At 38.5% G+C, this 26,481-nt stretch overlaps 1 protein-coding gene across 2 annotated transcripts in view; it reads left to right on the top strand.

Moving 5' to 3' along the window:
* Positions 1-26,481, top strand: part of LOC126849305 (protein unc-13 homolog B) — a 155,635-nt gene that overhangs the window by 37,187 nt on the left and 91,967 nt on the right. For both annotated transcript variants that reach the window (XM_050591003.1, XM_050591002.1), the window contains 9 exons: positions 410-579; positions 825-1,021; positions 1,293-1,325; positions 2,035-2,162; positions 2,670-2,859; positions 2,940-3,137; positions 3,438-5,462; positions 5,542-5,645; positions 5,733-5,935. In XM_050591003.1, coding sequence (XP_050446960.1) covers positions 410-579; positions 825-1,021; positions 1,293-1,325; positions 2,035-2,162; positions 2,670-2,859; positions 2,940-3,137; positions 3,438-5,462; positions 5,542-5,645; positions 5,733-5,935 — 3,248 coding nt within the window. The remainder of the gene's footprint in view (positions 1-409; positions 580-824; positions 1,022-1,292; positions 1,326-2,034; positions 2,163-2,669; positions 2,860-2,939; positions 3,138-3,437; positions 5,463-5,541; positions 5,646-5,732; positions 5,936-26,481) is intronic.

The raw sequence follows: 26,481 nt of genomic DNA on the forward strand, positions 1-26,481 counted from the left end.
TTGTGAAACTGTCACGACGAAGTTGGAATTGGCTTCACGTTTTGTTCAGAGAACTCTTAAGTCACGATGCCAATGTAAGACTGAATTTTGCGAAGTATATTGCCGATATTGACATTTCGATATATAAGCGAGGCTGTAAAAATTATTATAAAATAATTTGCATTTTTATCTATTTAAAGTATGATTTTTATTTCTTCTTTCAGTTATCTATGTGCGTTTTTTTTCCATATATATATAACAGCTGCAGGAAAATAAATGATTTCGGCAGAACGTTACAGAAGCGAGGCGATATTTCGATATCTATATGTTCGAAGTTATCAGGGCATTATCAGGCGTCGCTAATCTTTTACTCCATTTTCTCTGGATCATTTTCAACAGCACAAACTATACTTTGCGATCCATTTTTCAGCGGGATACTCGGAGGATTCTGACTACACGTCGGACTTGAATTATCCAGTAGGTGGACAGGGCGCGAACAGCTCGGCCTCACAGTTTCGTACAGCGGCTAACCAATTGGCTACACCTCAAAGATCCCTCGAGACGTCGAGAGAAAATAGTTACGAGAGAGACGATCATCAGGTATTGATGGACGACGAAATCGCAGAAAAGCTTGCACTCGCGAATCAAATAAATATATAAATAGTATTGAACGCTATTGAACAACATCTCTGACGCATAACGATTTTGGTCACTTCAATTATTTCATTGTAACGATAGAGAGTCCGAAACGATTGTGTGTTATTTGAATAATAAACTGTTCCAATCCACTTATATTCTCTTGTCGTTAATTACACGACGATAAATTAAGAGGATAACGTCGCCAGGTTCCAGTCACCGTCGGTGGAAGGCTGGCGCCTGGTAATTACGGAAGTTATGGAGGTTCGGGCCATAGTCCGAGATACGACGAGCCGTATCCGGAGGACGGTCTACCACAGAGATACTTGCAGACCCAGCAGCATCCTTCAGAGTCTTCCGAGCCACTCTTTTACAACAGTAGACCGAAGCACTACAAGGAATACAGGTATTACGGACAAGTCGAGTTGTCGCGATAATTTACACAACTAGTATATTTAATTATAACATATTTAATTGTATAATTAATAATGAGATAACAAATTAATTTGCTAAACACACACACATTGGCGATTTCCACACGTTAATTTACGACGCTATTTGATGCATAAATATATATAGCATCTGTTGTCTATGCGACAATTGCGCATAGTTTTTATAAGTTTATAAAAATTGATATAACGGAAGAAAAGCGTTTATTATTTTCTTGCCTGATTCAGACGACGGAAGCACACGTGGGATTACGACGACAGGTACGAATACGAGCGCGGCCGCGCGGTTTCGTGAGATTTTCAATGACCTCCATTTGAACAGCACACGTACACGCATACGCGATTATCAACTTCATCTATCATATTTTGTTCTTACCAAGCATATCACGATCTCGCATAGCACCATCTCGCGCATTATCGCAATGCTAGGCTAGCTTGTGCGATTGCATTGCACTCAAAACCATGTAATAGCAAACACATCGATCGCAACAGTGATTATAATTCGAACTGTTTCGTTATAATGTAGGCCATCGCATTGCCAAGTATTTGTTTCCAAGTATTTATATAAAAATATAATTATAATGTTATAAAAAAAAAGACTCACGCTTTATAATTAATTAATTAATAGTTGTACACGGCTTTATTTTAATTATACGTGGCTTTACTTTTGCTATTTGAAAGTATAGAATTTTAAAGACGGGATATTTTTTTTTTTTTTTTTGACTTGAAGAAAAAATTATGCAAGTGACATTAAAGATAAAAATTACGAATTATTGAAAAAAAAATTAATTAGCAAGTCCGAATGATGCATTAATCAATTCACAGGCATTTGCATGATGCGGTTAGTAATCGCAGCTGATCATTCAAGAAGATTGATAAAACCTCCCATATCACGAGTCATCTCATCTGCGGCTCAATCCCTCATTCCTTATGTGATTAATGTTTTTTGATCGTTATCTCATACTTTCAGCCAAGACGGCTGGTACAGCGAGGGTTATGATTATCACGGGACGAGGGTCGACGACGCGAGAATTTATAGCGACACTGAATACTACTCAAACAACACGACATCTACTACAAAAAGACGGGGAGCGAAAGGTACTAACAATAAGTTCTAATTATAAATGCACTGCGGATTATTAAATCAAATTCTCGTGTTTTTTTCCCATTTTTTTTCTTTATTTAATCTTTCTTTTCTCTTATCTTTATGTCTCATTTACAAATTCCAGTCATTATATTTATTTTTTGTATGTACATTATATATATATATATATATATTGAGAAAATATATTATACATTAAATAAAATACATATTTTTATTAAATTTTTATTAAGCTTTTAGTTTTATCAAATATTTATTATAAAATATTAAAAATAAAATTTTTTTTATTAAATCTTTCCTCTCTCTTATCCTTATGCTTTTATACATTTTAGCTATAATCAATTGCTATATGTATATACGATAAGAAAATATATTATGTATTAAATAAATCCGCATATTTTTTTATTTATTAAATTTATTTGTTTTTAGTTTTATTGAATATTTGCTATAAGATAATGTCAGATGAAAACCAATAAATTTGACTTCTGTCTATATTTTCCAAGCAATTCCATACAGAAGACCGTCTCTGGAAAGACAAATGACTCTATATGACGATCATTCGTATTACGCTGATGGATATAGCAGCGACGGTAGAGTGGGTAAAATGAGCGCTATGTATCCGGAATGCGAGACGGATATTAGGTATAACGAATACTACGATAATATAACGGGATACGTCTATCAAGATGAGAGGTAAATCAGTAGAGTCGCAAATATCGCAAACAGAAATGATAAAATTGTCGTTGAGGAAACTGACTTCTTTCTTTTCATAGATACGGTCAGGATGACGAGGACAGACAATGGGACAGCGGAGGGAAACGGTACTTGGGAACAAGTACGTACTATGAAAATAAGCGAAACAGAAAGACGCTTCCACAGAGGCCAGCTTCAAGCATCGGTATACATCGGCCTGATTACAGACCCACTGTTACCAGACAGCGTAGCTACGAATCGGAAGAACTTGACTACAAGTACGTTATTCCGAAAAAGTATTATATTTGTTATAAATTTCCATTCCATTTCCTATTTTAATCTCCATTCTTATTATTTTAATTATTAAGGATTATATTATAAATTTTATTTTATTTTATTTTATTTTTTGCTATTTTATTTTAAATCTAGACTGTTCAAATAAGTTTAAAGTTATAATTATATAAAAGCATTGGAAAATATTTTGACTTAAAAGCAAAAGACAAGATTTAAAAGAGAGGCGAGTATATATATTGGAATATGTATTAATATGTAATTCTTGCTGGATATTCTTTGTAAAGCGGATACAATACTCGTCGCTGGAAGATCTTGCAGCCGCAACAGCGTCCAATATCGCGGCAGGAGGGCGGCACCGGTAAGAAACTACCTCCGACCCCGACCAAGCCGAGCAACGTGGTAATCAACCGTAAGCTCGCCTCTTTGCCCGCTACGCCGAGCAGACAACTGCCAAAGACCCGAACGCCCTCCGAGGAAAGCTATTACAAGTCTGACTACAACGAGGATTATAATTACGCTTATCGTAGTCAGGATAATCTTCCGCAGGACGCATATACGGAGAATATTTACAGTCAGCAGCAGAGCGATCAGATAGATCAGGTGCACGCCATTAACAAGACTCATTATCCCGAGATAAATCATGGTAATCAATACGGATACGTTGACGGTCAGTATGACCAATCGTATCCGAATCAGCAAATACCGAACAGCTACGGGCAGATTACATACGCGCAGAATTCATACAAGGATGAGTATCAGCAACCTTACGCGCAGCAGAATGCTGAAACTTATCATGAACCCTATCTAGACACGACATATCCGACTGCCAGCCAGGCAAATGATCAGTACACGAATCAGACAAAAAATCAATACGACAAGCCTGACGGCATGATAATCGAGGATAATTATCACGAGATGGGCTTTGATCAGAACAACATTCAGTATCAGCAGAATTACAAACAGCAAGACGTTTATCAAGAGCAATACGACGATTATAATGTCACCACCGTGCCATCGACCATTTACGATCAAAATAATGTCACGAATACATACAATCAGTATCAACCAGAGCAGTATGATTCCCAGTACAATATCAATACGTCGACCGATTATCAAAAGACTTATCCAGAGACGTACAATCAAGTGCCTGTTACATCGCAGGATAACTATCAGGAATCTTATACGAAGCAACCACAGGAAGATTTTGTAAATTATCAAACACCATACAGTAAACAGGAAGATGTGCCTACAACGTACAAGAACAATTATCAGGAACCTTATCAAGAAAATTATCAAGAGATGTATGATGAATATCAAGACTCTTATCAAGGATCCTTTGACGAGCAGGGTTATAAAGAAAGCCCGACGACGGCGACGGACAGAAGACAGAACGAAGTGCCCGAGCTCTCCGTGACTACGCCTCGTGGTCAGACAAGGACAAATGGTTACCCGTCAAACGAGTCAGAATATATTTATCAAGAAGACGAGGACGTGTCGTCATTAAACACCTCGAGAAGGAAGAAGCTTGGCAATAAACGCGAAGCCAGCCCACTTCTTCAGCAAAACACGGATTCGCTCGAGTCCAGAGACGACGAGCTGAAGGATTCATTTGAGACTGTTGTGAGTTCCGTCAGCAGCAATCAGTTGAAGAAGGGATATAACGAATACTCGATAGCCGGTGATTCAAGTCCCGCAGCTGTCACTTTGGTGGATTCTTCGCCGAATGTCGCTCAATCTCAGACGAGTACAATGGTCAATCACGTGACCTCCAATCACGTAACCACCACCGCAATGGTTCATAGCACTACGAATATCGTAAATGGCAAACGACCATTAGCTAGGACGGATTCCTATCAGGAGGACATCGTCGAGGATGAGGAATACCCGGAGATTATTCCTAAAGAGCCACAGAGAAAGGATTCGCAACTATCACATCAGAGTCAGCTCAGTCAACACTCTCAGTCGACGCAGAAGCCGAAGCTCACTAGAGGAGATTCTTATGCCTCGGATAATTTCCCCGAAGAATCTTACAGTCGTAGAGATTCGTATTCACAGCTGTCCAGGAAAGACTCTTTCTCATCGACCACTGAGGGATTCAAGCCACCTCTCACCAGGACCGATTCATATCAGCAGAGAGAATTACGAGGAAGCAATTTTGGACAGAACTTTACTGCTCTACAGCCCATTTCCAGAGCCGAAAGCTATCAGCGCGGTCACTTCAAGGATCAGGAATCGATCGATCAGAGTGATATCGTTCTGAGCAATACGATAGACGGGGACTATCAAATGCGAGACGAGACTCTTGAGAGGTATAAGATTATATATTGTATTTAATACCTTTGATATTTTAATTTGTACATATACAATAAATTTATTATATTACCGAAGGTACGAACGAGGCGAGGAAGCTTTGCTTCGTAACTCTCGAGAGGACTCATTGGTCGATCAATATAAAGGAACCCCGTCTTTGTCGCATATTGAAAGTCCGCGCGGTAAGAAAATGTCTTATCAAATATTAAAAAAAAAATAAAAAATATAGAATTATTTATTAATTGATCAATCGGCCGACTCAATTTCAGGGAGCATAACTAAGCAGGCGTCACTAGACGAAAGCGTTCAGATGGACACACCACCGAGAAGTCCACCGGAACCGCCACCCGACGAGGAGTTACTCGAGATGGTCGGTGCCGCACCTGTACCCACGCAGCTGAAAGAACGTCCGGAAATGACGGCGAGACAACGCTGGCATTGGGCGTACAATCAGATCATCATGCAGCTAAACGTACGTAAGGTTTACGCTTTTTAAAATTGAAAGCAAATAAATTCATTTTCGATTAGCGAAGTAGTCATTACGAATTGAACGAATTCACTTTCGATTTCTCCCATTCGCTGAGGTTACTGTATTAAACGAAATGACAATGGCGATTAAATCGATTAAGCGAGATACGATTACGACGGTCAATGACTGTAGCAACGACCTTTGAAAAAATGTGGCGATGCCGGCGGCCCGCATAATTCTTCGTCAGGCTATAACCTTGTCAATCATTACCTTCTATAGTGTCGATTTATCTCGCATACAGACGAGCTACGGGATTATCGCTTTCTCGCTCGTTTGTATGTTAATTGTTCAAGGCCGAAAGGTCGCTTAGAAGGTACATTGATCTTCATCGACGAATACATTTAATGTGGCGATGTTTAAATTAGGCAAAGTAGGAAACTCGTCGATTCTATCTCTGTATAGACATATCTTATTTGCATAAACTAATTTTGCTCATATCATGCGCTCGCCGATGTGTCAATGTGTCATGATGATTGATAGAACGCTGACGATGTTATCATTAATGCAGATGGGGTAATTTCGCCTCTTATTGATTGGCAGAAAAATGCTTTTCCGGCCACCAGAATAGACTCGGTATACCTGTGCATCAGCATACGTGTATATCAACTGCGAAACAATTGCGAAAATATGTTGCAAATGTTGGGCAGATAAGGGAAGCGTGACGTTACTTTCCGAGAAGGATGCGGCGAAACTATAAAATGATCGGTCATTCGCATTGACATATCGATAGCATCGTTTCGCCGAAACGTTCGTTTTATTCTCGAGCTCACTCGAAATACAGTGATAAGTATAAGAGTCACGATATACGCGCATTACGAGGTATTTTTTTCTACTTGTTTTCCGCGAGCTTGATTTCCTCTCGCGTAAGCTCATAACTCGCGATAAAGACATATTTCTCTCCGAGTTTCTTGTACGTCGACATTCCATATCGTACTAATCGATGATCGTTAAATATTATTACCATCATATCACTGCTATTGATTTAGGTGCGAGACGAATAAAACTCGACGACATAAAATATCTCGAATTATCGACGCTCATTATCGTCTAGGTGTACTGCCACTTGAAAAGTTTAGCGCTTGTCATCGTATTACCCGGTACCGGATTATCGTCTGGCTTACATGAAACTTCCATTAACGCAGCCTTGTCGGCCCAAACGGGAGAACCGGAGTACGCACCTGGCGCCACTCCTGGGAGAGAGAGAGAGAGAGAGAGAGAGAGAGAGAGAGCCAAGGACAGTCGATATATGATCGAGAAACTTTGGCCCGCGGTGATGGAAAATGTAAATTCGCGTGGAGTCGTGGGCGAGCGAAACAAGCAGTTGGTGAAGTGATTGTTTGTTTTCCTTTTCCACAGCTTGAAAATCGTGCCAGGAAAGTTGCCTCCTCCTAACTCCGTAATTGTCACAATCAGCAACGGTTCAAATGGCTGCTGATTTTCAAAAAAAAAAAAAAAGGCTTACGTAGTCGCACGGTATCGCGTCAGAGATGCGACTTTTTTGAAAAAAAGAAAAAAAAAGCGCGATAAAAGAATTGGCACAAGGAAGCGTGCATCTCGTTTTTGAACAATCGTTTTGCGAGCGAATGCGAATTTTTCGAACGCAAGGAAATAATAGCAATTTGGTTGCTATTCTTGCGGGGATCAATTATCGCCCTTTTGCGTGTCCCCGCACATTCATTTTCGTATTCGCTCTCTCGTTATTCTCCTTGTTGCCCTCTCCGTTGCCGATTGCATGCCCGCCGGAAGAACTATCCTCGGCGGAATAATTGTCCTCCGGGAAACAATTAGGATCGATTTGCCCGAGTATTAAATCGAGTGCGAGGGGTCCCGGGCGTACAATTTTCACGATAGTCGCGAATCATACGTCTCTAAATTCTACTCGAAAACATTGTCGCCGCGATAAAGGGCTAGCGGTGGCAGTTATCGTTGGACGCGTTTTGCAAACTTTGCGCGATAATTGGCCCGGATGTGGCTCTTTTTTTTCTCCTCTTTTGCTCCGCGAGAAGAAAAATGACCGGATCGCATTAGAGCGATGATATTTTGACGGCAAGGAAATTTTTCTGTTGCTTGGAACTTTCGCAAAAAGCGATTTACAAGAGCGTCGGTTTTCTGCACGTATTTTTCCTGCCTTCTTGTTCTTACTGATAAAATGGCTTTTACGTGTAGACACGTTCTTATACTTGATCGTGGTCGCCGGCTAGCTGCTACCATCGCGCCGGATTTCTTCGTCGCATCTCGTGCTGTCGCGTTTTTTTTTTTTTTTTTATTATTATTCACGTAAAGATGTACGTTTCTATGCTCCAGTCGCGCTCACTTTGCATTTATATATTCAAATTCCTCCACGTTCCATACATTTCACATTCCATGAGTCGAATGCGCCTTGATAAAGGCAGCCTTCATCCTGACATCGTTCCGTTCCTTACACACAATTTCTCGCGCTCAAGACAACACAGATAATTGAAATTATCAGTTTGTAAAATTATCGTGCAAAACATAAACTGTACACAAATACATAACGTATCTACAAACATATATACAGAATATTTACGAAATATTTGGACAGACTTCTAGAGCGTATTGCTCATGTCCAAATAAAGACCAAAGTTTATATAAATTCATAGTCAAATATGAGTGATTGCGAAATAATAAAACAAATCGATTTTTAATAGATTTTTATTTATGGGGATATTTAAAAAATTAGTGTATTTGTAACCATTAATAACAAAGAGATATTTCGCTAACACATTAAAAATGCTTGTGAAACTATTACGTATTTCGTAAACACTGTATATATTTGATGTTACAATCTTCCGTCTCTCAGTTATACACATTAAATAATATATGTATATAAGTATAATATTAATTAATTTTAATTAATTTATGAATATGTCAAGAAATACTGATTGCAGCAATAAATTTTTATACATGCGATTAAATTAAATCACCACCGCTTTTAATAAATTGAAGGTGGACTCTGTTGAGCTTGTGCACGCGTATACGCATAGGACCTCGTAAAACGTAATCTATGTAGGCCAAGCCGGTGGCCCGCGTCATAATCAGAAACCCGTATGATTGCGTCCGACGACGAGGAATCGGTATCACCTTCACGACAAGGTCTCGCCTCCCGCCATTTGCTTATCGCGGCTGGCGTTTGTCAACGCTGAGCGTTTTCCTTTCAGTACTATCATAGTAGTCGCAATTCCCGGCGACTACGAGCGTGTCAGTGTGGCATAAAAGATGCCTGTAAGCGAAGGGAGCGATACTTTATTTTTCAAGTTCCCTTGAAGTTAGGGTTCTCTTGGAGCTTGAAGTTAAGCACACCCTTGACTACAACGAATCGACGAACGAAGGAGGCGGGGCGATTGTATCGATCGTTATTAGGTTTTTATTAGATGGAAGTGTCGTCGGGTGCAAAGGGTACATCTGCACGGGGGGTCGTGTTAACTTAAGTGAAAATACCACCTAGCGATCCGACCGAAGGAGACTGACCACCTCCTTCGGCTCGAGTCTCGTGCTCGGATCTTTTTAGCGAGTATGATCGTGGAACTGGCTGAAAGAGGATCTTTCTTCGCACGTGAGAGACTATAAATTCCGCGTTAAAATAAATAATCGCATCGCGCTTCTCGATTTTGAAAATACCAGAGGCATAAGAAATTTATATGTAAAATATAAAGAGTTTGTCGAAGAAATTTATTACGAAGAGGATAAAAAAAGGGAATATCAGATATCTGTGAATTACATGTGCAATGAAGATAAATACGACGAGCTGTAAGAAAATAATGAAATGTCTTGTATAAGCAACTTTTTGTCAAATCAAAATACAAGGATGCAAATAATGAACGATATGACCGAAATAACCTGATAATAATTGAAACGGAAATCCTTAAATACCGGATATGAAACTATCGCGAAGATAGCGATATCGTCGACCGCAATTTGTTTCAATATTTTATTCGCCTTGGTATAACAAAATACTGTGTTCAAATCATCGCGAACGACGAGAATATCAAGTGACTCTAGTATTACTCGAAGAAATGAATTGAGTTCTCGATTTTTGCTGAAACAAAAGAGCCATTTTATTGAGTCTCCCTGGTCTATCAGTCTCTCTCTCGAGAGAGAGACGACAAAAAAAAGATACAAAATGGAGACTCGAGAAAAGTCGACGGAATGGGCTTTATTGTTCCCTCTTAAGGCGGGTCTATTCGCAATGAAGTCATCGTTATCTTCGAAGAGCATGAATCGTGGCGAAAAGGAGATCAAGGAGAGGTTCTCGAAGAAAAATTTTCAGCCGCGGGCAAAAATACGTCGAGGATCGTCCTTGTCGGATCTGGATAAGCTTCAGAGCAAGACGATCCTGCCGGACGTCGTAAAGTCGACGGAAAAATGCTCCGAATCGCTTCCGCATTCGCCCGCTTTGTCCCGGACGAATCTTCAGCAATTGGGCAGCAGCAGCGTGAGAGGTAGCATAGGCGATCTGATGAATATGAAGAAATATGGTGGGTCCAATTGGAGCGTGCGAAGCGAGACTCTGATTGCGAAAGCCGTGCCGTTGAGCACAGTAACGGCGAAGCAGAATTCGCAGATCGAAAAGAGCGTAGAGGATGATCTCGAGGACGAGCTGCAGGACGAGTTCCCGATCTCTGGGAAACCCTTGACCTGTGCTCAAAGAACACAGAGACTCAGCAGACTCATCAAGAAACAGAAGCGAATGATGGTTCTCAATCCTAATACGCTGCAAAGAAACATGGTGAGTCATTGCCAGTCAAACGGAAATTGGACTGCTTTCGGTAACGTCAGTCGTGTATCTTTATTGAAAAAACATCGATACATTTGTGCAACGGAGAGAATTCTGTTTAATTTGCTCCTATAGTTGTAGGATTGATTCAATCAACGAGCATTTGAGGGTTCGAATGAATTTTTTGTAATCACAATTCTTAATCGGCACAAAATGAAAAAGACAAAAAATATTATAAAAAAAACTACTTTTATAACAGAGTTACCTTATCGCGGCGGCAGTAGCGGGGAAAAATGTATTACCGGTTTATACAATAGTTACAAAGACTGCAAGATTAAAAGCCACGTGTCCACATTTGTCACTGTTACTTGCACTAGGTACATGTGTTATTTCTTGACAGATTACAAGACCGCGAGAGCAACAAGAGAGCTTAAGCAACGAGCGAAAGAATGGTATTTTTAAATTTTTTATTTTTAAATACACGATTTCTCGATTTCTATCGGATTGTACATCGACGATAACAGCGAGTTGCTCGCGCGTTTCTGCCATGCGACGGGGATGTGCGCGGCCGGAAAAAAAAAAGTAGCTTCATCGATCTCAGGCGAAGAGAGAAGGAACACTTGTTCGTTGCTTTAACTTCGGTTGAATTCGAAACAGCTTTCACCGCCGTGGCGGTAGACACTTACGGGACTTGAAATATTCATGATGCATTCGCCGCCTGTGCAGAACTTATCGTCAAATGCTCCGTATTTGTGCTGAGCGCGTGGTCAGGGTATTTACCTTCGACGCTTGTTATTTGAAATTCCGTAACGAGAGTAACTAGTAGCGAGTACTGCGGCGCGAAATGTTTTCATCCATATTTTCGCGTCGTCGAAATCTCCGGCGGTAAATTTCGATGGCAGCCCCGCGATATCGCCGGCGAAGTTTTCTAAACATTTACAGGAGATACGGGCATTTACTTTGGCGCAACTTCCGCGCAACAAAATAACGCTCCCCGTAATTTAAACTGATGCGTTTTACGCGCGAGGGAGCCTCCGTTATTGGAACTCCGTTGTCGTAGAATCGTTCCCGTTGCGTCCGTCGTGCAATTTCTGCCGTGTAAAGTTTACGCCGTTTTAACTTTACCGTAGAGAATCATCATCGTCGATTCGACGAGCGACAAACTTAGGAAACATGTTCAAATATATTTCGCGCAAATATCATATTGCGAAGTAATGGGAAGAGACTTTTGTGATTATAAAAACTTTTTTATAAATCATTATATATTAATGTAAAATATGTAATTATATAGTTAAATAATTTATGTGCTCCAGAATCTCTTTATTGGTATCGATATCGGTAGATAAACGATCATGAGTTAGTTGATTTTATGCTCTCATTTTACGTGTCTCTAAGATGTGTGAGTAATTCTAGATGCTCGTTAACGCTCTCATGATCAATTTACGTTAACCAGATGTAACAATGACAAATGAATCACTTGCTCACGAGAAATTTAAAACGTAAGCTGAGGTTTTTATCTTCTTGCGCGATCTATAATAAGGAGTAATACACGTATTTTAAATTCCTTTTAAAAAAAAAAAGAATTGCACCGCAATTTTTCTCGTTTCATATTGTAGTCATACTTATTCGTGTTATGTTGATAGTAGGTCAACGAATATAATTACATTCTGGAAAAGAAAGTGCCGTTGGAAAAGAATCTATTATATGACTTCGTATCTACGCTTTGGATAATCGAACAGAGTAGATAGTTTCTCTTTTTAATTTAAGATTTCATATTTACCGAGAGAATTGATCACACAAATGTAAAAGGAATTAAAAGCGAGAATCTCCATCTTTTGTCTGCATTCATCGAACCAAGCAATTGGTTCGGGCGCTTTATAAACGTCCCCTTTTATTCGTTTCGTCAGGCAAACGAGACATCGACCCTTCCACTTGCCTCGTTTCCTTATGCGACCAAGCTCCGGACAGATCGCGAATCTCACAGAGCTCTCCTCTCTCGCACGGCAGTCTCAAAGGTACTCGATCATCAAAAGAAACAAATTCGCAAAGCCGCGATTAAATCCAGCATCTCACTGGCGAGTAGAGCTTTTTCTATCAATTCTCACAATTTGCATCGTGGATTGCAAAGCCATTGCAAATGCAAAACAAATTTCGATATGGCGCGGCACTGCCATTGCAACCATTTATTCGCCCGATACAACTCTCCTTCGTTTTTCTTATTTACATAAACATGTACGTTAAGTAAAATACGCTTCTGAATAAATCTCTGAAATCGTTAAATAAATATTTGTAATTCCTATACAAAATGCAATGCGCGAGGGATTAAATTATTACCACGAACGTGCTATGTACAGTATGACTTTGTTATGTGATTTTATCGCACATATTTATTTTTATAACTTTCCTTCCTACAGTTTTTACATATATTTACACATATTTAATACGACATACGGCGATTCGAACGAGATAAAAAACGACGGAACACTCACGCGACCCGAAAAAAAGATTATCCGATTGATATGAACGCTGAAAACGGCGCAAACTATGACCCTGAACTAGCTCTGCCGTTGAAATATTTAGATACATTTTTCATTCTTTTTCTTTTTTTTAGTTGAAATATTATTTTAAAAGAGTAATCGGCTTTTCGATGCTATTTGTGCGATGATGAAAGAGAGTTTACTCGAATTAATCGCATCACGATTGACGACATTAATCTTGCTGACCGTTTTGTAAACGACAGATTGCAAACATTTCAAGCTGGGATCCACCGGCTTGATTCTCGACCTTTCGACATCCGGATATCCATATACCACGGAACGAGGTTAATATCCCATAATTTTCTCTCCTATGTCCGCGGGTTTATTTTCCTTTATGACAACGTTGATAAGATTAGTCAATAGAGCGAGTGCAGGAAAAGAGAACTTGCTGGTCGTATGTCATAATATTTTCTATCATCACAACGCTCGTCTCTTGCAACAACTTGAAATCCTAACGCTCTGAATTATTAAAATATGATAATATTCTTAGTGTGCCGGGGAAAATATTCGCTTTGGTGAGACGAGCTTATAAAATATTGTACACGTTTATCGGAAATTGAACGAGAATTATTAATGTGATTCAATTACGATACATTTTGCAGAATATTCTATTTGAGATAGAAAGGTATTAAGAGTATTTGTAAAGTTTTAAATATAAATAATAAATGATACTCTTATTGTTATTATAATCCTCATAGAGGATAATCTGATTATTTAATATTCTGAATGTATACATGAACAAACATCAATTACTTACAATTAGTGCTGATCTTCACATGGAGCAAGAGAGCAAATGTTGACAATAACGTTTAATAGCTAGTTTTATTTATAATTTCTGTAACTACCAGCCAATCTCATTAGGAAAGTTCTTAATACATTTGTTTAATGTATAAAGCAAATACTCATTTATGAAGCACATGTGACGAAGAAAGTTACTTACAATTATAAATGAATATACGGCGCCTGTATAGTCTTTCATCACGAAAATGAAAGGGGCGATATAGATCTATGGTTTACAAAAAGCGAGTGTTTGTGTTAAATATTCTCGCAAAGAGGAACTACAATCTACGAAAGTGCTGTTACGTGTTGTAAAATCGGTGTAAAATCTCCCGAAATATACGTGTCTTATGTTTATGTAACTTTAGCGAGTAATTTTTACATTATGTAATTTTAGCGAGTAATTTTTATATTTTTTTTATATGCCAAAGTAATCGCGATACGCTTTATTAAATTTCTTTAAGTAATCCATAAGATATATGCTGTATTTATAGACATATGATATAATTTCCTACGTGACTATTATTTGCGCGCTGCCACGTAGTTTTCGATCTATGCTTCTGCAGTTGCACAGGAATTCAGGGTATATTCCGGGATAGCTTCATTATGCTGAACAAAGATTATCCAGTCTTCTTCCTCATTGTTCTTCTGCTCGGCAGAGATCGCCGTTTTGCCACGTGATATCGCGGACATTTTGGACGTCAGATCCAGAAGTCATGTTTATTCATGAATACCAACGATATAATTAAAATGAGTGCTTCTCTCTCTCTCTCTCTCATGCCTGTTAGTATTTATCGAGCTTCGTAGTACTTGTGGGCATACGGTTAAACGCGGTTAATTGCTAACACAATAATAGCTTCTTCAACGATATCTTTTTAAATATTCCAGAAATACGTTTATTCTCATATTCGCATGAGAAAATTCATTGTATGATATCATCCATTAACAGACTCCCTTTTTTTCGCGATTTTGTTAGTCCTTTTTTTCATTACATGCTAAAGCCCAGTTTTTTTTTAAATTCTCAGAACGAGTAAAATCTATGTTACTATAATTAACATTATTTTTCGCGTCTCCTAATTTATAAGTTTTAATTATAATAAAGTCAGAATATGTATATATATAAGGTAATAATATAATATGCTTTTTTCTGTTACAGGTGAGTATTACAATTTTGTCGGTTGCTTCGATAATTAAATTGATGTGACATGCGAGATTGCTGGCAGGTGAGTCTTATTTTTGCACAATGCTCTGCCTTTAACTTATTATCATATCAAAATAAATGTGTCATTACAACGGCGAATGATATTTGCGGAAAAAATTTCTTAAAAATAGGATTATAGAAAATGCGATTGTCTATAATGCTAAGAATATTCTACCTTCCATTATCTCTTGAAGTCTCAATTATCAACGATAATTGAGAGCAAAGCTTGACTTCCTGCGTATATTTTTTTAAAAGAATTTTTGCGAGATAAAAAAAAATATAATAATATATTATAAGTACCGATAAATATTATGTACATAGTATATTATAGAAGTTACCAATAAGATATTTTTATTGAATTGTATTGAGTGTCATAAGTAATGGCATAAAAAAATATTTATTATTATTGCGTATATCTTTCTCTTGTTGTTGTTTTTTTTTTCATATTTATAAATTCTAGAAATATAAATTTGAATCGCTGACAAAATTACAATTAGAACAATCAATGTTCAAGTACGTTTAAAGCTTGACGATCAGCTGCATGCTGGAATATATATTCATCATGTATATATTATACATAGAAATGTGTGTAAATCTATAGATATGTATATGCGTCAGTATGTACGTACGTATGCATCACGATTTGAACGAGGTGCGATTAAATATTCATAAGACGTGGCGTAATTTAGCCGATATTTACGTAGAAACTTCTTTTTTTTATTGCTGGCATTACAGCATCCGCTATGAAAATCCCAACAACTTTACGGTTTCAAAATTATTGGAAATCGTTAAAAATTTATGGTCTCACGTGCGGCTGGATTTTCGTAACACCGTATCTCTTTTGAGAGCTTATTGACACAGTTAAATTTTTAAAATTTAATTTCCACAAAAATTTGATTAGAATAAAAGGCAACTTAATAACATTTCGACGATTTGAAACGCGATTGTGTGCAATTTTAATTATATGAAAAAAAAAAAAGAAAATAGCCACAAATAGCTGAAAATATTGACAAGTGTTAGGGTTAACACTATGCACCTTTTTAATGATATTTATCATTGTATTAACCCACAGTTATAAAAAGGATTAACAGCGTCATGTGACCGTCGTATGCTCGCCTAAACATTTTCGAAATTTAATATATTCGAAGAGTGCATTAGTCGACCAAAGTTGATAAAATCTGCAGTTTCATCGCGTTATCTCAAGAGTTGCCTTCATCTTTTATGTACGGGGCTTCCTTGAGTAAATGTACTTGATATCCATTCTTTTATATCCTAAGAAGAAAATAGAGATATACTGGAAGATTACATACATACATATACACGAAAAAAAAAAACGAGAAAATAATATTTTTTAAATATTCTCTCTCTTTCTTGGAATAACACGGAGAGATATTTACAAATACATATACGCTTGAAAATAAAGATTTAAAGTTCTTTTTAACATCAGTTTTATAACATCTTTTATTTAATAGCTAATATACTTAAAATGATGGCAGCTTATTACAAAAAGCAAAGTAGCAAAATCAAACTTTGATATCGATTCTGATGTTTGCATTATGATTTTTATTTTTATATTTTATATTAAAATGGAGGCGAACGCATCTCGAGAGAGAGGCGCATCTGGAAAAGTGCTCTCAGGCTTGCTTCGCGTACTGCTAATTACGTCCCGTACTTGATGAAATACGTCAATCTTGTTGATTTGTCCCACGTGCAATTTGATCAAAGATCCATTACGATAGATGCACATACCATATTGGGTTCGAACTTACGGTAATTGCATGCTTAAATTCCATCACAGACTATATTCGATACAAGCCGAGTTTATTTTACTCCGCCGCAACAGTCATTTCGTCAAGCCCACAAAGTAAATGTAACATAAATAGCACGCCTGGGCATATATATATACTCTCAATTTATGTAAAAGAAGTGATGTTATCTGGAATTCGTCTTTTTCCTCACAATCTGACCGAGAATGCGAGGTCTTTTTTTTTTCTTTCCGTTCACTGAGAAATGGCATGATTTTCTTCCGGCCATCGGCGCGATGAGATACGTTTTTTCCTTTCTCTTGCGAGACGTATAAAACGTGAGATGTAAGGGTTGACGTTATCAATCAAGCTGGCGCCGGACTGCATCGCCCGTGGTGATTGTCATGAATGCTTCGGGATCGGAACGGAAATGAACATTCGCGATTAGAGCTGGCATTGGAAGAGCGATTACGCATACCGTACAATTTTCTTCGAATCGCGAGCTCGATGCTCGATTGCTTCGAAACTAAACGAGCAGACAGGGCTTCGTCGGTCATAAACACCTTGCAGCTTACGTGCTTCGCGAAGCTCGCTTAAGCTTCGTTTTAAGGAAGGAAGGAAAGAAAGCTCAAGAAGCCGCCGTTACTGTCGGAAGCAATAGTTTCCACTACAATATAAAGGCTAGAACGAGTCATTTTATGACTTAATGCGCGATAAAGACAGCGAATAAATACTTTGGTGACGAGGATTCTCTTTTGGAATTATACGTGAAAATTAAAGATCGCCGATAAAGAGAGTATACTATCGACTCGCTATCATTGGCTTCCTCTCTCGAGGAAATTCTTATTTTGAATTATTAAATTTAAATTTGAATCAATGCATCTGTGCAACGGCACATAATGAAGATTTTATAGAATTTATTTACATTTGAGATTGCTTGAGGTATATTTGTTTGAAAAGATTGATGGCCGCGCGTGTGATGAAAATTTATTTATATTTTATTACTGAAACTGATTAAAGAAAGTTTACGTGTTGCAATATAAACGAGATCCGATATCCGGTTAACGAATCAATGGAATGCAGGAGGAGAAGACAATTTATAAGATGCACCTTGAGCGGCATTACATTGCATAATCTCAGCTGGTTTTTATTACTACCCATTAAGGAGTCTATCAATAACCTAGTACACTACTGAACACTACCACTATTGAGAACTACGTAAGCATCGGACAAAGACGTGATGATTCTCGAGACAATCGATCGAACTAGAGTGGAGCTACTGATCAAACTCCCGTACAATTCGCTTGTTTCAAAGTAATCGGCCGGACGAAGCATATCGGTGAGCATGACATGTTTCAAACTCTAGATGGACCGATCTCGCTCTTATATAAATGATTTCTGAGGTCAGAGCGAACCGATAGTCTCGAAATAGTGCTCGAGCGCTCCACGAATCATTCGGCTGGAATTGTCTAATTGGAATTCTCCGACGGGCAATGCATCCAGGCTCTACGTTCCGTCAATCGCCGAAATTATCGATCCGCGTTATTCTTGTTATTACCTTTCCCTCCTTTCAAAATATTGATGTATTATTTATATATGCATTATGCACGTTATCGGAACAAAAGAAAAACAGAATAATCTTTTTCTCCATGGAAACGATATTAAAAGTGTCATCGCCGAAGGCTAAGGTAATGATCCCGGAGCATCTGATAGTTTTGCAGAAATATATAATATCCAGCAAACGGGATAAGAAACGAGATATCCGTACAAATCTCATTCCAGCTATCATAATGCTCAATATTTTCCGGGGGGAAGAGATAGGAGTAGAAATTCTACTTTTGCGATTGCGAACGAGGTCATCGAAAATTAAGATCGTCGCGATTATTATTTTCAGAGCGGTTAACGAATCGGCGATTTTACGATGTCGATCGCGTCGAATCGGATGACTTCGCGACCTCGCAATCTATAATTTGTCGGGCTTTCCGTGCATTTTCATTTTCCATGATCTTGATCGATGTGAAACATAAATCCGTCTCTTCGCTCGAGAGATCTATTCGTATGCTTCGCTTTAGATAGAGTTCTCTCACATGTTAAGCAACGCGAAACTTTGCAATATTGTCCATTCGGCGCGCGCGAGTAAAAGAAGACCTACGCGAGAAAACGCTTGTCATGATTTACGAGGTCACTCGAAGATTATGACAGGCGGCTTACTTCTCATGCATTTAGTTCCGGCTTAATTAATAATTTTCATGCGGAGCATGTATGTGTGTGTGTGTGTGTGTGTGTGTGTGTGTGATAGCTCGGTTAATTCTACGCTTCTACGATTGTAGAACCGCTATCTTCGTTGCTTCTCTCCGCTGCTGCATACAATATTCTTGTCTTCATACCGCGAGAGTCGGCACTATATTAATATTAATGAAATATTCCTCGTGAAAATTAAAACGGCAATTACTGCGACTCAGACGATCCTTCTACTTTCATTTCTCTTTTTCCTTTGCGTCGCAAAAAAAAAAAAAAATATCGTCGAACATAAATTTCTTGCTTATCATCTCGACCCGTAATAAATAATATTGCAAACGCTTTTCTGAGAGACTTCATTAATTATTATTAAACGTTTGCTGGTCCGAATAGCAGGTTATCGCGTGCTTCGAGACAAGTTCTTCAATCGGAAACAGGTGTTCAGGATTCGTGCGCGTGTTTACTTAGCGGAGATTCCTGTAACCGACGGCGCCGTCTCGAATCGCGCGCTACAAGCAACAAAATGCAGACAAGCGTGAATTCTGGGAAAACTCGAAAGTAAAAAGGGCGTTCCAGCTGACATGACACGCTCTTTGGAAGTGGGACAGCGAGATTTTCCTTAACAAACATACTAAGGCTTATGCCTTGCCAAGGAACAGGGCGGGTGACAGTTGCCTTTCGCGTGCACATGTCCCCCTTCAACTCTCTCTTTCCTTCTTTCTTATATTGAGTTTTCCTTCGTATCTCCATCCACCTCCAAACTTTTCATCCATGTGTCTCACTTACCTTACGTATCGCGATTTCATACACTTTTAAGTGCTTTCTACTGTAGGTCTCGAAAGGTCTTTCAAAAATCCAGTGTCCGTCGCAGTTTCATCCCTCGAATTCTAATCCTTCTATCCGACAAAGTTTTCCGCTCGAAATAATCAAGCTGGAGCCTCGACGAGCAATATTTTCGTCGTGCGTATAAAATAAATGTGATTCCAAATAATCGCGGATGGGAATCGACGGGTCGGGTATCCCCGAATGATCGAGCAATCTTGTTGCGTTTTGACCTCTTGGCCATTTTCCAACGCGACTCGCTGTTACGTCTGCTAAGTAATTGAAGGGACATTCGATCGATCGCAACCGAAAATGTTGACTCGTCGTTGCGGACGTGGCAATGGACAGGTGTCGTATTTGTCGAACGCAGGAATATCTAATTTACGATTATTGTTTACACATGGACGGCTATTTCCGTCGAACTCGTAATTGTCCGAAGGGTCATAATATTTTTGGCTGGATTTATTTTTTACGCAGTAATTCTGGATATTTCGTCATATTTGTAAGGGATTTCTCAGAATCGATTACCTTATCACGAAAATGCTGAGCTTTCCCGCGAGGTATGCTGTTTTCACAACATTGTTGGATTTAACGTATTTTACGAGATCGAATAGTATCTTGTACATCTGAATAATAAAACGAGAAACTAAACTGTCAGTTACATTTATCTTGATATTTACCTCGTGTAAACGATCGAAGGAATTCGACGTCCGCAACCTCCTAACGAGAATTCGTGCTCTCAATTGAATTACTGGTTAATTAAGATAAAGTGATTAAGGCGTCCTAATCGCGTCGTCCTTATAATTAAGACGAAACAATCCTTGCATCAGTAACAGACAATAATTATGGATTCGAGTAAGTTCGATATTAACTCTGCTCGCCTTTTTATTATTTCACGATTTACCATTCATCGTTTGCCATTCTTGAAGAACGAAAACTAATAATAAACAATCAATAACAAACTAGTAATAAGCGATCAATAATACGATAACATCTTTTTTCATCATTTCTATATTGTTCGAATTTTCATCCTAGAAGAGCGCGCACTTAACCCGACCTAATTGATAGTAAGCTGTTTCTATTCAACGAAGTTCAACCACGCGATTGTCATCTTTATTTTTACTCTTACTCCAATATACATTGTACATGAAAGCCGTGTGTCCGTATTCACCACGAGATATAGAATTGGAAAGGAAACTGCTTTTATATAAAGTAAATTTAGCATTCGGGGCCACACACACACACACACACACACACAGATCCAACAAATAGGGCGAAGAATGAAGGTGGACAGAGAAAGGGAGCGGAAAAAGACATGGTTCACACTAGCGCTTCCAGAAAGTTTTGCTCGAGAATTGCTGGAGGGAAAGAGAGACAGAGGAAGTGAAAAAAATGACAGAGTTTACTTGCGTCTGCCTACTTAATTTTCAGGACGGTTAATTTCCGCTGGTTTTGTAATTTATTCTTCGGCCATGTTACGAAGCAGCCTCTCCGGCATTTCGCGACCTTATAGGACACTGCGCTTTCCAACTTTTTGCCAGGCTTTGCTCTCTCTTCGGGGTTCTTTTTTTTTTTCTCTTTTTCTTGCGCGCGCCGCATTTCCCGTTTTTCTTGCAAATCTCGAGCCGACTTTCTATCTCATAGTTGATATTCAAATTTGGTTTGCACGCGGCGTCACATGGCGACATCGAGATCTCTGTATTCGGGTTTACTTGCGCCAAGAGCCGTGCATTATATTTTCTGCTTTTATCGTCGGAAATTGCGATACGGACGCGAGCTAGTATCGCCTATGCTCTTTCAACACGAATTATTCCTATTTTACCTCTTATTCCCGACGGAGTGCCTCAATGATGTAGTTTGAAAAGCGGCCAAATGGACCGCATAATAACTTGATCCGAGAAAATAAACGTTCTCCGCTATCCGACCGGCTAAACCAACGACTAAACCAATAACGATAATACGATAAAGCAGAATCACCCGTACAGATCCAGATAAAAATCGATGAGTGACGTTGACAAAGCAAAGGGTCGTTTGCTCGTCAAATAACCCTCTCGGCCACAGGCGCGATTGATTATTCACCTTTCGTGAAAACGGGCAATCATTTTGGATGTCTAAGTAACAGTTTTACAACAAGTGGCATACTCTCGGCTTTATAGCCCGGCTACCAGCTTCATCGATTGCTCCGTCGACGAGCAATTAATTAACTAACTATGACAAATTCGATTTGCGTCTACACGAGAACAAATTTCACGACATTACGCTCACGTCCGCTACTTATTCGAAAATATATATAATTTTCCAGAGAGAAAGAGAGAGAGAGAGAGAGAGAGAGAGAGAGGGAGAAAGGTAATAGTTTACGTGAAAATATTATTTTTAATTTTTTGGGTAAACATGTCTTCCTCTTCTTTGAATTTTAAGTCACGTAGAGTATATGCTAAGTGCATCTCACGGAAAAATGGGAATCATGTAGGATCGAACGGTAAACAGAACTGTTATCTCCGATATCTCCGCGACACGGGCTGAAAAATTAAACGCGCGACGATCCCTATACAATTTCTTCGTCAAAACGGTTTGAGAAATTATTTCTGGGCGAGCGTACTACGGTAAATTATTTCATCACGACGGGTAAAAATGTTCTTTACACGAGCTTTCAATCTAGTTTTCTCTGGGTCGATCGATACGAAGCAACGCTTTAAACTTGGACAAATTTAAATGTTTAATATCACGTGAGATTACAGTTAAACATTCTACGGTTACGTTGGGCATTGATTATGTGTCATCTATTTTTCTTAGAGCACTTATTTTAACACATAACGCAAAGTACCTACAATGGCGCATTGATTTTAACTACTAGACACTATATTCAGTTTAGCCGGTTTTGGCTATGTAATTACAGGAAGTTTGGAAGTTTACGAATCTGTGTATGCTCGAAACAGTTTAACTTTCCTTCGCGCTGGAACAAATCCCCTTATCTTTATTCTTTTCATGCCGCGGTGCATGACCTTTTTATAACTCTGGCAGGATTATAGTGCCTTACTTTTATTTCGCTGCGTTTCATTTTGCGTCTTATTTAAAGTGCTCACATACTTACATTTTACTTCTATATTATACATAATATATTTATATTATACGCGTTTCTTTTTTTCACTTCTTTAATAATTATTTTTTAATTATTAAAGAAATGTAATTTAATTGAATGCGATATCATTGCAATGGAAAATGGAGAGTGATTCTGTCAGATAATAGTGTCTCACATTTGTTATAACAAATGTTATCGCGTGACTTTAATCATTTCCAAGAAACGCGCTATTAAATCACTCTTGCAACAAGGATGACGGGATATCATCAACGAGAATAGGATGATCATTTAATTTCGGTAACGATCCGTGCAGCCACGTATGTGCAGCCATGGAATCGCTTAACGAGCTTTCCATTGTGTCAGCTTCCAACTGTTTTGAATGACCAGATTGATACATGTCATATTGTCTTTGCATGATTAGAGCGACAAGCAAACACAACGAAGCCTATCGGAGAGCTTGTTTCTTTTAATTATATTAAAAACTTGTGCAAACTCTTGTCACGTGTGAATTAATGAAAGTGAGTGACGATAAATGTAAGAAAAAACGCGGATGCAAGAAAAACTTTGTACTTTTTATTATTACGCAAAGTCAGTTTGCTTGCGTCCTTGATGCACTTCAAGAAAAGATTAAGATAGCGAAGAGTCGCGTTATACTTTTGTCGCATTATATTCTATCGTACAATACAACTATGTGTTGTCTTCTCGTATATATCATTGTAAAAATAATCTACAATACCTATTCTGTCAAGAAAAGGAGAAAAATAATTCTTGTTCGTTAGATTTTCTTCTATTGGCTTTCATTATGAGAGTAATGTAATTACGACGGACACGGACTGGAAAATTATGACAAGAATGAATTGAAGCTATAAGGGAGTTTCTTCTTTTTTCGTTGTTTTATTTTGAAAAATTAAAACCGTATTATCTTGTTTATTCAAGAAGCTTAATCGTTTGTTTGTCTTAATATTAATATTATAAATAATTCAAAAAGCTTTTATAATAAAAAATTAAAAAAGTAATAAAAGCTAGCGCAGTATATACAGTGGAAATTTTATTATAACTCTACATATATTTATTATAAATCAAATTTTCGTAAATTTTAGATGAAAGATCTTTTTAATTTCGCTAATTTAATTTTCTAATTTAATCTTCTAGAGCTGAAAAAAGTAATCATATAAAATAGATGCATCAATAAATATACATATACATGTATATATATATATATATATATGTGTGTGTGTGTGTGTGTGTGTGTGTGTGTATGTTGTGTGCGTGTGTGTGTTTTAAAATTTTGTGAGCGTTATTTCATAATGACTGAGTTTCAGATCGGATTCTTTCTTTCCGCGATGTTGTGTCTCTGTGTTTTGATTCTGGAATAGTGGTTGTTTATTAACACACACTATGACCTACCTGAAAGAAAGGGAAAGACGATTTTAATATAGATCTCTATACTCGAGTACAGTAAGAAATAACGTATCAACAATTAAGTCCGTATACTTGAGGCAGTTCAACCGAGCAGTATTAGCAGTATCGATTCATTAATTTACTGTAATAATGTATATTTTTACAGCATTTCTTATAAACAAAAAAATGCCCACTTGAAACTTTTAAATAAAGTTAAATTAAAATTAGTTAAATAAAATTAAATAAAAATCATTATTTAATATTTATTGGTACCCATTATTTCGATAACGAAGCATTTTCAGCCTAATGTTCATAGAAACATTTGTTTACATTTTTATCCAGGAACACGCTCACGAAATTTTAAAATATATTTATGATATACTTATTCTATATTCTATATATATATATATATATATATATATATATATTTATTTATTTATTTATTTATTTATTTATCTATGTATGTATGTATGTATTATGTGTTATGCATTTTTCCATAGTCGTGTATTATGACAGAATTATTTTTCACACTAAAATAGCGGGGTATAAGATTTCGGCGTATACATTATACGTCCATCACGCTATTGCTGTGATGTGCATTATTTACATAGGTGCAAATGCAAATCTCTCTCTCCCTTCCCCGTCTATATATTTTCATCGCCATTCGCGATCTGAACCCGTTTTATGGACCAGGTTTTTATTCTCAGTTATGCGTCGCGCACCCATAACGCCTCCTTCTCGATAAAAGCGCATATGTATTTTATGCTGTCTCTCTCTATCTCTCTCTCTCTCTCTCTCTCTCTCTCTCTCTCTCTCAGCCCAACCCGCCATTTTCTCCGGACTCAACCTTAGGGGTTAGCCACGATGGTTAACGACGAAGAACCGGTCGCTCCATCCCTTTCTGCCTTTCGGCCTCCCTCTCCGTTTCTCCGCCTTGGACCCTCTTCCACCTCCTCTTGCCCGTCTCTCTGTCTAATGCTTTCTCTCTCTTCCACCATTTCAACCCCATTCCTCCTCCCCTCCCGGAAAATCAATATGAAGTGGCGTTGGTATACGATGTGGTGGCTGCTACCGCGTGCCATCTCTCTCTCTCTCTCTCTCTCTCATGCTCTCTCTTTCTCTCTATGTTTACCACAGCCTTTCTTCGTGCCTCTGCACCCCTCTTCTCCATCCTTTTGTTTCTCTTCCCGTTTCCTGTTCTTTTCTTCTTCTTGGCGCGCACTTCTTGGTAATGGTTCCTCGTGCATGCCGTCCGGTTCTTTCGCTCGACGCATTTTACATCTCCATCGTCAAATCCACCTAGATCTCTCCAGGGGCGCCCGAGCTTCGACGGCAACCTCCGGCCTTGCCGGCGGGTGGCGACAGATCGGTCACCGAGTCACCAGGATTCATTCGCGCAAACTGGCTCGTAGGTCAACATCCACCATTCCGCCGCCACTGGTTGAATACCGCCTCGTGGCAGCGCCGTGCGTGTCATCGTACTTTGCGCTTCCTCTCGGCGATCCGGCTTGGCACGATCTCATATGCGAGAAAAATGATTTCTCTCGAGATCGCGTCCCTGATCGCGGTTTAGAATAAAAAGAATTTGAGAAGGAGAGAGACAAGTTTGCGCGAGGTCACACACAAGAGCCAAACCCTTTCGCACCCTCCTTCCGTGTGTACTCACCTCCTATATAATTCGATCTTATCTGTCGGACAAACCGCCGTGCGAATGCGAGTGTACGCAATTTCGCGCACCGTCTCGATCGATATATCGTCGTCGTGGCACGCTAACGACGCAATGCATCGTGATCTGGTTTTGATAACGTTGTGCCTGTGCGGTCTTTTTCGTTTTACGTTAGACGATGCGAGAAAGAAGCTTCTTTGCGCCCAGCACACGCAATACTTATTTATCATACGAGATACGTAGCGGTATCATGAAAATTCTACTAGCTTGAATTCATCGCTACCTTAA

Source organism: Cataglyphis hispanica, chromosome 4, assembly GCF_021464435.1.
Source record: "Cataglyphis hispanica isolate Lineage 1 chromosome 4, ULB_Chis1_1.0, whole genome shotgun sequence".
NCBI lineage: Eukaryota > Metazoa > Arthropoda > Insecta > Hymenoptera > Formicidae > Cataglyphis > Cataglyphis hispanica.